The sequence below is a fragment of the Rhopalosiphum maidis genome, chromosome 4 (genome assembly GCF_003676215.2).
Source record: "Rhopalosiphum maidis isolate BTI-1 chromosome 4, ASM367621v3, whole genome shotgun sequence".
Taxonomy (NCBI): Eukaryota; Metazoa; Arthropoda; class Insecta; order Hemiptera; family Aphididae; genus Rhopalosiphum; species Rhopalosiphum maidis.
In genome coordinates this window covers 39,494,455-39,504,616 of record NC_040880.1, presented here as the reverse complement: position 1 = coordinate 39,504,616, position 10,162 = coordinate 39,494,455, and the positions used below count along the sequence as shown (strand labels likewise).

Here is a 10,162-nt window from a genome sequence, read left to right as displayed (position 1 = left end):
TAGCTCGTTTGTTTAACATAACCGTACTCGATAAAAGACTAAACAACTATATAGCATCTCAAATTTAATTTTTTGAAATTAAAAAAATTATATCAACACATTGTCGAATTCGATATTTTGTTGAATGTCATGCGAGTTTCTTGACTGGTGATGTACCGCAACGAAGCCAAGACCAACGGTGTGGCCACACAGTGTTTATGTGTAGTGTATTTCAGCAAACGTGGTTTATTGATTAATGTGAACGTGGCAGATGACACGTTGTTGGTTCTCAACAACGCAACTGTGTCTATTTGTATTTTATTAACGTTTCCGTTTTTCACTAACGAACTACCCATGTACGCAAACAGATATCTGTGCAGTTGTGGTAAATCGGTAATGAATTTAATATTATTATCGATCTCGTCGTACATTATTACAGAATTGGCGGGGTTATCATCGAACCAAGTTTTCGGTGAACATTTTTCCGTAAAAGCGTTCAGACTCATGTAATGAGTAAGTATATCGAACAGTTTTAAAGCGTCGTATTTCCCGTTTGTAAGACTAGATATGTTGGACGCGTACGCCATAATCTCATCGCATGATACTACGTTGGTTACGTGGTCTTTGAACAGGGGTAGATACCAGTTCCATGTGGACGTTGTGGTGTACGTGACTACCGAATACGAAACTTCGTTATTACCGTCAGTGGTATGCGTGTATTGATAAATTAGACCGAATATGGTCGAGGCGTGTGCGTTGCATATGAATCTGGATACATGATCGCTACACGGCGACAATCCCTGAAACATACATTTGTTATTATGTTCTGATCCGGCGTTGCGCCGATCATACGAAATACGTTGATAAAAATCGGACATCTGACATAAATATAGAATATTTATAAACTGTACGACCAGTCAGTGCCGCACGTTCGTCCGTAAAACATCTATATAACTAGTAATTTAGAGAAAATGGGTATATTGAATCGTGATCTCATAACCGATCGTTTCAACAATGGTCTGTATAAACGTACACATTGCAACACGTCTAATATTTATATCGACGGTGAGTTGATACGATTCAAAGGTATGACCGATCACAATAAAACCCAGAGAAACGCCGAAGAGGCTATAGCCCGAGAAAGTGCAAAATATTTACGAAATCTGGTCAGCGTGTTACAGTCGTATTTCGGTAAAACGTTCGATGTTGTATACGTGTACATGGACGGGAAACGAGTGCAAAACAAAGAACAACGCAGTTACGACGTGGACATATGCACGAGTTTGATCCGGGACGTTTTCAAAGAAATGTGCGAACGCGAGGGGTATCGGGTCGTTCAATTGGTCTCTGGTGAAGGTGAACTACAGATGTATTTGAATCGTGATAAATCGTCAAACCTCAATGTGTTTCTCACAAAAGACAGTGACATGTTGTCAATTCTATACGGACATACGCCTAATATAAAAAACGAGGTATCTATAATACCGAAAACCTACAACTTTGACGATTGTCCGTTAAACATAATTGATCAAAACGATGATTACGATAAATCTGTAGAAGTCTATGATTCGTGCGCTTGGGTAGAGTGCAACACTCATAGTAAACCGATGCGGATATACGGATTCGACGACACTGTGGGACGTTTAAAGTTTTCAAAGCTGGTGTTTCGCACGTTTTGTACCATGTCCGGTACCGATTTTACGGATTCGTTACTGACACCCAGTATGGTCGGCGGTTTTTTTACATGCATACGACCCGAAGAATTAGACATAGTCAATCATTACGAGATGGATTTGTTGGATTGCAATATAGACGCACAACGAAACACGGACGTTTGGAAAAATCGTATTTTTGAAATAGTGACATTGATTTTATTATCGGGGTTTCGGAACCGTGGAAGTATGAAACAGATAAAAAAAATTCACGAAATCGGTAAATTGAAAAACATTGTCGACTTGAAAAACGAGTTATACGATATAGTGCGCATATATTATATGTATATTTCGTTAGGTGTTATGTTACCGGTAGATGTACCACGGTTAAAAAATACAGCGTATAACTATGTAAAGACTATAGTGCATATCTGTAAAGACGGCGCTTTAGCCGATTATAACGATCGATTAGTTGCATCGAGTCTGTACAACTGGTCAAAAAATACGACACTGGTCGAATGTCTGAGAAATTGTGTAGAATACGAAAACGTTTTAAAGACCTCGGTATCAGCTCCGTTGCTTAATGAAGGCAACGTCCGACGACGGTTGTTTGAAGACGACGGAGAATCTGAATACGAATCTAAGCGATTTATCATGAACTTGGATTATAAAATTAATTTAAAAAAATACATGAACAAGAATAAGATCTTTCAAAACGAAATCGTAATATTATAATATAGTTTATGCATACGTATACGATTATGTTTAATATTTTGATTTTTTACACAGGCCCCCGTTCAGATGTTAATGGACGTGGAACCGATACATTTTATGGACATCGATTGTCGGAGTATGAACAACACCGTTTCCGAACAACACGTCGGAGCTGGTTCAACAACAGTTACACAGGCCATCGTCGAAAACACGAATTGCAATAATGTCGTAAATTTTAAAAACAAGATCAATAACCTCAACAGCTACGAAGACGAAGACGACGATGATTTTGAATTCTTTTAGCAATATTTCAATAATAAAAACTTTTTTAGTCTATAAATCGTATTCCTTTAGCGTCACCCAACATCGTTTCCTTAAAATTAAAATCTTTATAATACGGGTGTTCGATGGGCACCGAATCCAAATCACTGTAAATAACGTTAACGCTAGCCATACGGCTACCATTTCGTACGAACTGGTCCGGAGGGCAAGGCATGTATCGTCCAACGTCCTCTATCGGAGAATTTATTGTAAAACATTTATACGGTATTTTTATACTTTTTTGATTTGGATACAGTGTTTTGTATTCGTACGTTTCTTCGGAACACCGTGTAGACCGATCGTCGATATTTATGTTGCGCACGCGCGTAACGTTTGGGTCACCGCAATCGCAATACATGGTACCGGCTTCTACGTCCACGACCGGTCGTATCGACGGGTGTGCTCCGTAAATATATTCGGAACAATAGTTACGCATTGGATGCAATCTATCGTACGGGTTTTCTATGAAATTGTTTCCATTGGAATCTTTACCAAAATAACGACATCTGAAACGATACGCTCCGTTATTCAGCAATTCGTCAGTATCGTGCATATCTATTGTCTCGGCACGCACTCTGACATTGTCTCTATAATCCCATAAAATATTCAACGGGTCGTTTATCGATACATCGTTGCAAGCTATCACGTCGTTTCCCGTTTCGCCGCCAAACAAGCGTGGGTATTTGGACCGACATGTTACCGAATTAATCGTCATTAGTATAGATGTCGTTTTTACGTTACACGCGGGTCTGCGGCCAATAGCACAGTACACACCGGGTTCCAATTTAGTGTTTTCGAAATACATAGAATCGTCGTTTGTGACATTTACTACGTGCGCCGTGTCGTTGGCGCATGCTCTTTTGCAATCGGTATCGGTTCCGGACATTCCGTAAAATATCGGTTTTTTATCGCATTTGTTTGCAAAATTTACGGCAGCGTTTGTTGTGATTATGTTCAATTCTGGTATATTATTAATGCCCGAACCGTTTATCAGACCGGCCATGGCGTCGTTTTCCTTTAAATGTCTAGCGTTTTTGACGGTTCTTTGCAATATATCGGTATCAAATCTGATATATAGTAATATAAACGAAATTAAAATTAAAATCACTATTAAAAATATACGTAAAATCATTTCGTAGACACACGCACGTTCGTAGCATGGACGATGCTTTTGCACGAGCTGCGTTGTACGCGGCCTGTGAAAAGTCTCCTATATTAAAACAAATAAAAATAGAAGATCTACAAGTTTCGGAACTACGGGAATTGGTCAACATCAACAGTTCGTTTCAGACGCGATATCTGCCTATACTAGTTTCTAAGTTTATTATAAAAACCGCTTTGCAATTAGGCGTAAACACGTTTAAAAACGATTATCCCGTACTCTGTGAGTACATCAAACCCGAGAATATAAAAATCACCGTAGAAAGTGATGAAATAGCGTGTTTGGAATCGTCTCCGTCTTCTAGCGTCTTTAAAAAACACAATATAATATTCACGGTGACCAAAAATATAATCACCGGTGCATTGGGTCTTTCGTTGGATAGTTTGGAAAAAATATTAAACGACGTCGGTACGCATGTTACAGATTCTGAAAAACAACCGGACAACGTCCGAGAAAAAATCGAAATAATAAATAAAAAACAACATCATATACCCATAGTAGCGTCGATAAGTTCACCTAAACATTTCTCGAATTCGTTTTCCAATACGTTCAACGATAAATCTAATACATTGAACAATCCGAGTGTCGTGAAATCATTACCATCGGTATCGGTGGTACAACAGAAAACAAATTCGACGACTAAACGAAAATCAGATTCCATCTCGATTGGTAGTGATGATGATGATGATGACGACGTCGTCGTCAAACGATTAAAAGAAACGACGACGGATCGGATTCACGAATACGTAGAAAATACGTTAAGTTATACAAACAAAGAATACGATTTAGAAAATCCTAAAAACGATGATGATGGCGTACCCGACAACGACGACGGGTCTGTGGTAAGCATAAGTCCGTCGCATTCAGCGTCACAATGTCATAATACCGAATCCATCATAGATTACACCAATCTATTGGACAAGACTATTGATAATAATGTGAATGCGACCGACGCGAGAGAAAACGATGAGGATTTTTTTCTAGACGATACCGACGACGTTGATCATCATCCGAACGTTACCGATAATGATGATAATAATAACACAGTGACTGCTATTAAACCTATTGATTATGACTATGATGATAACGACGACGAGTACGACGTAGTCAGTAAGAGTTCCATAGAACTTGTGCCGAGTCGTTTAAAAAAAAATACAAATGTCGATAAATTTATAAACTCGACAGAAGCTTTTCTGTCGAGAGTGAGTAATAACGATGCCGAGCTATCATTCGATTTCGATTAAATATCGACGCGGGCGTCTCGATTTAATTAGTTGCGCACAAGCGTTGGATCATGAACGGTGTACAAGTGATTCCCGACTTTATCATACACTCGCAACAAGCCGACGCTTATTTAACGTATTATTTGAGTTTTTTATCGCATATTCAAAACGAACAACGTCTGCACGAGAACCCGAACGATTCCAGATTCGTGCTTGTCGGTAACGTATCCGTGATACTACATTATGGAACGGTCACGTCTATTGAATACAAAATCAAATATGGCCGACGATATAGACTGCCTCGCATCGTGCATAATCGAAACGTGTAATCACGACGTGACTATACGCACGCAAGCACGAGCTTTGGCGGGATATATGCTCGGATGCAAGTCCATGGCACTGGTCGAATGCTTGCGACTGTTCAACAACAACAAACAAAAAGCACGTGATATTTTTAATAAACTTTTGGCTTGCGAATCGGCGTTTATGGATATAGAACCGCGCTCGTTGGGCATAGATTTGGTATCGTACACCACGGCGGAGATCATACAACAATCATTAGACGTAAAACATTATCAAAAAGAGAAACAATACAAATGCATTGGTCGAAAAATTCCGAAAATAAAACCGAATATATTGTTCAATGACAATGAATACATTTGGTTAAGATGGTGTGTGTTTTTTTTTGGTGTATTAAAATCTTAATTTTTTTCACACAGCGATTTTGTATTTATAGGTATTTCAACAATGAATTTGAATCGACAACGCCTCCGTTAGAAGACTACAACGATACGTCGCGTGCAACATCGTCTGCCATAAATGGACAAATCAATGACGTCGATATCATTAAACCTTTTTTTATAGTAGAGTATCAACGTTTCGCTAATATATTGAAAATAAAAGAACACGATTGCGCGTACGCGTATAAAATAATAGCTATAGACAAACGTGCTATAAATATCGAAAAAACCGTTTATAAATTTTGCATGACACATGATATAGAATCGGATGTGGACGATTTTTATGAATCTAAAAATTCGTACACGTTTATAAAGAACAAAGATGGACGATTCGTGTGTACAAAAAATAAAGCCACTATGGACAATTTAAATTTTGAAAAAAGTAACGATATAAATTTTTTGGTAATGATATATCACGAAGTTGTAGTTTTCGAAATATCTTCAAACGTATACGAATCGTATGTATACAAAACTACTAAACGCAGTAATCTTATAAAACAAGAAGCTCTGGTACATTATTACGATTCGAGACCCTCGTGCAGTCTGATATTTTCGTCAGAACTGGCTTTTTTCAAATATAATGTTTTGTTATTCATTAGCAATTTCATAAAATTCATGTATTGTTACGCTACAAATCAAAATATATTCGATCCCAAAACTTATAATGATTTTAAAATCTTAAACATTTACGTTTGCGAGGCTTGTCTGTTCATATCGAGTACTAACTTATCAAACATGTCTTCTCGAACACACGGACCGTTGATCGCCTACACCAGTGAACGACCGAAAACGCTATTGAACAAAATGCAAAACAAAACGTTTGTGAACGAAGGATCCAGAGCGATGCAATCTATGAACATGGCTTCCGACATCGGTGTCCGATCGAACATGATTGAAATAAGCGCCGTATTGCATTGTAATAGTTTTAAGAAAAATAAAAAAGATTTGTTTTTAGATACTTCCGATATATTGTAACAAAAAAATATTGTATTTATAAATAATAAAATTACATATACAGTACACGATTATATATATTGTATTTATTAATAACAAATGGTTTAAATACATTAAGTTTTAATATAATTATAATATAAAGATACATCGAAATTGTCGACAACCCATTTACTACAATAATAACGTTTTCTGATTCTTTCGAATTTAATAGGCAACTGATTGAAAAAACTTTTTTGAAAATTTACCGGTGCTTCGAGATTCATCTTCTTGTACAATTCGCCAACGCGTATCAATCGATCGCCCGATGTTGGTTTGTTGTCTTGTAGCAATTTCAAATGATCGCATAACGTTTTGAATGCTTGTTTTACAGCATGTCTCCGGTTTTCGTGGTTCTGCTTACGAATCGCGTCTTCAAGGTTACGAGATTCGATACATGTAGCGCATAAAAATTTTATCTCGTAATACGAAAAACCTTTACGGTTCATTTGTAAATCATCGATTTTTGTCAAATCCACGTGTTTTGTACCACATTTGGAACACTCGTTGCAATTGCGGTGTATCGATTTTTTACAACAATGGGACGCACAACACCAAGTATTGATCGGATCGTAATTCTGCATAATGACTCCGGTAACTTTGACGTTTCAACAACTAATGAATAAATGTACCGAGTTATATCTATATATATACTTATCAATTTGATTTATACGACCATTTATTGGTCTATGACTATAAATCGATACAACGGCTATGGTATCAAATGGGGTTTTAATAATAGTGTGTGTGTGGTGGGGATACCAAACTCTGTATAAATACACGTGCGGGCTCGCGCGCGCGACAGACTCTGTCCAGTAGTTTGGTCGAGAACAGAGTCTCTCCCGGGTCGGGGTGACGGCGTCCTCTGTCCATGTATAATATATATAAGAGAGAGGAGAGAGGAAAGGGAAACGATAATACTGTAATAATAATAATAATAATAATTTTTCAGAAAAGTTTTTTTCGGCTACACCGATCGGTTACCACGTTATATGGCGCACGGTCGATTTTACGCCGTCAGACCGTACGAAACACCGTGTACCACTTGACGTCAACGTCCACTGTAGCCGTGCGCGTTATGTGGTACACGGTGTTTCGTACGGTCCGACACCGTATATCGTAAAACGCGCCCGTAAACGTATCACATGACGCGGTAGCCGATCGGCGTAACCGAGACGAAAAACTTTTTTGAAAATTATTATTATTATTATTACGTTTACGGCGGTTTATTATTATCCATTAAACAAGGACAACGATTATGATAAAAGTTATTTTTTATAAATTCAGCGTATTATCTATCCGTATTATCTAAGTATAACGATGCACCCGTAAAGGTAATGTTAGGACAAAACTATTGCTACGTTTACGATATACGGTGTCGGACCGTACGAAACACCGTGTACCACTTGACGTCAACGTCCACTGTAGCCGTGCGCGTTATGTGGTACACGGTGTTTCGTACGGTCCGACACCGTATATCGTAAAACGCGCCGTAAACGCGTAATAATAAATCGTCGGAAAAAACTTTCCTGAAAAATTATTATTATTATTGGACGTCAAGTGGTACGCGGTCGGGTTTACCGTAGGAACCACCTCGTACGGCGTAACGTGAGTGTTCGTGGGGGTCTCGTCGGAAAAAAACTTTCCTGAAAAATTACTATTATTATTATTATTACAGTATTATCGTTTCCCTTTCCTCTCTCCTCTCTCTTTTATATATATATTATACATGGACAGAAGACTCCGTCACCCCGACCCGGGAGAGACTCTGTTCTCGACCAAACTACTGGACAGAGTCTGTCGCGCGCGCGAGCCCGCACGTGTATTTATACAAAGTTCGGTATCCCCACCAATATTATTTATAATTATATGTGTGTATACATATAATAAAGATATCTCGAATGCCGGGCAGTCAGTATGTGTTTAAACACTGATGCGCGTGTTTTTAAATTTGCATCTTAACATGTATGGAAATCGTGATAACGAATATTTTCGTGAAGCGCTTAACAATACCGATTCGTATTTATATAAAAAAATTTGTAAATCCGGACCCGTTGTTACGTTCCGTCTATTGGTTTCGGAAAACTTTGATTTGCGATCCGGTATAGCCGTGCACCGAGTGGAACCGACTAGTACGCGTTGGTCTACAATTGGTCCAGTCGCTACTGTTGTCGCTACCGCTGCTGCTGACGACAACGATACAGACAAGCTTGAAAATAACCAATGTGATGGACCGTGAAAACTTCGACAGCTATCGATACCAATATCAAAATCAACTCGATTCCGAACAAATCGTTCAACTGGAATCGCAACTGGACGAATGCCATAAACAAGATTTATGTTTTGTAGTGGACTGGTACGACGATTCGAAAAACATAGTCGGCGTAGGCTGTTCTTATTTAGAACCCGATTCTACGATACGTTTAACATTGAACATAACGCCGGGTCTGTTCGTACTCAGCGGCGATGTGAAAATTTTACGCGTAGTAGCGTCATTGTACGGTTACGATACTGTGCACGTGTACAAGCACGCGGTATACCAATCTAATAATTTTACTATTTTAGACGTGATGTTGGATCACGATCGGGTGTTAACAGACAAAAACTATTTGTGTAAAATACAAACGCCGACAACAGCGGCTAGTAAACGGTTGCACAGTATTTTCAAACGGGACAATGATGCTAAATATAAGTTCGCGGCCGTGAGTAATTATTGGAACGCCAGTAAACAAGTGATGTTTGAATTGATATGCGCAAAACGCAAAAACGATCCAAACGATTTAAAGGTACCCAAAATCACGTATCGTTGGTTTGATGCGGATTTACAACCGTACGTCGTGCCAAATCCGATCATACCGATGATAACGTTCGACATAGAAACCGTGTCTACGGACCCGTATCGGGTGCCCACGGGCGAGGACGAAGACGACGTTTTGTTCACTACGTCTATACATCATGTAAACGATTGTGTTTTGTACACGTTGGTGTATCTGCCTATCGAAAAAACCGGAACCGATGAACTGTTGAACAAAATGATGGAACTCGATACGTACTATGAATACAATAATCAGAAAAACGTGATTGAAGTGTTCATCGACGAATTGGACTTGTTGAAACGTACAATGGCACTATTGCGATATCCGACGACGACGACGACGACACCAACAACGAATTATAAAAAATACACCAAAACAAACAATAAATTACATTACTTAATCGGATACAATTCGATGCGGTACGACATGAAATATCTGTTGTTACGATGTCAATTTTACGGTATACATCCCGGAGAATTCGTTTATAAAAACGGTTATTCTTTCGGTTTTGGACAAATCCACGTTGATTTGTTTTGTGTGGCCATGATGCGTTATAAACTAAAAA

General features: G+C 38.5%; 1 protein-coding gene across 1 annotated transcript; it reads right to left on the bottom strand.

The window, feature by feature from the left end:
* Nucleotides 1-2,673: 2,673 nt before the first annotated feature.
* Nucleotides 2,674-6,859, bottom strand: LOC113558290. The gene is made up of 3 exons (XM_026963762.2): nucleotides 6,812-6,859; nucleotides 3,816-3,862; nucleotides 2,674-3,733 (listed from the first exon to the last, which is right to left on the bottom strand). The coding sequence occupies exons 1-3, from the start codon at nucleotides 6,857-6,859 to the stop codon at nucleotides 2,674-2,676; spliced, it is 1,155 nt and encodes a 384-aa protein (XP_026819563.2).
* Between the last annotated feature and the right edge of the window lie 3,303 nt (nucleotides 6,860-10,162).

What these genes read in the sequence shown, in the direction of transcription:
- LOC113558290 (XM_026963762.2), bottom strand. Translation starts at nt 6,859, where the DNA reads ATGTATTTAAACCATTTGTTATTAATAAATACAATATATATAATCGTG. An exon ending in ATACAATATATATAATCGTG is followed by an intron (nt 3,863 to 6,811) that starts TACTGTATATGT and finishes GACTTTTCACAG; the next exon opens with GCCGCGTACAACGCAGCTCG. An exon ending in GCATCGTCCATGCTACGAAC is followed by an intron (nt 3,734 to 3,815) that starts GTGCGTGTGTCT and finishes ACTATATATCAG; the next exon opens with ATTTGATACCGATATATTGC.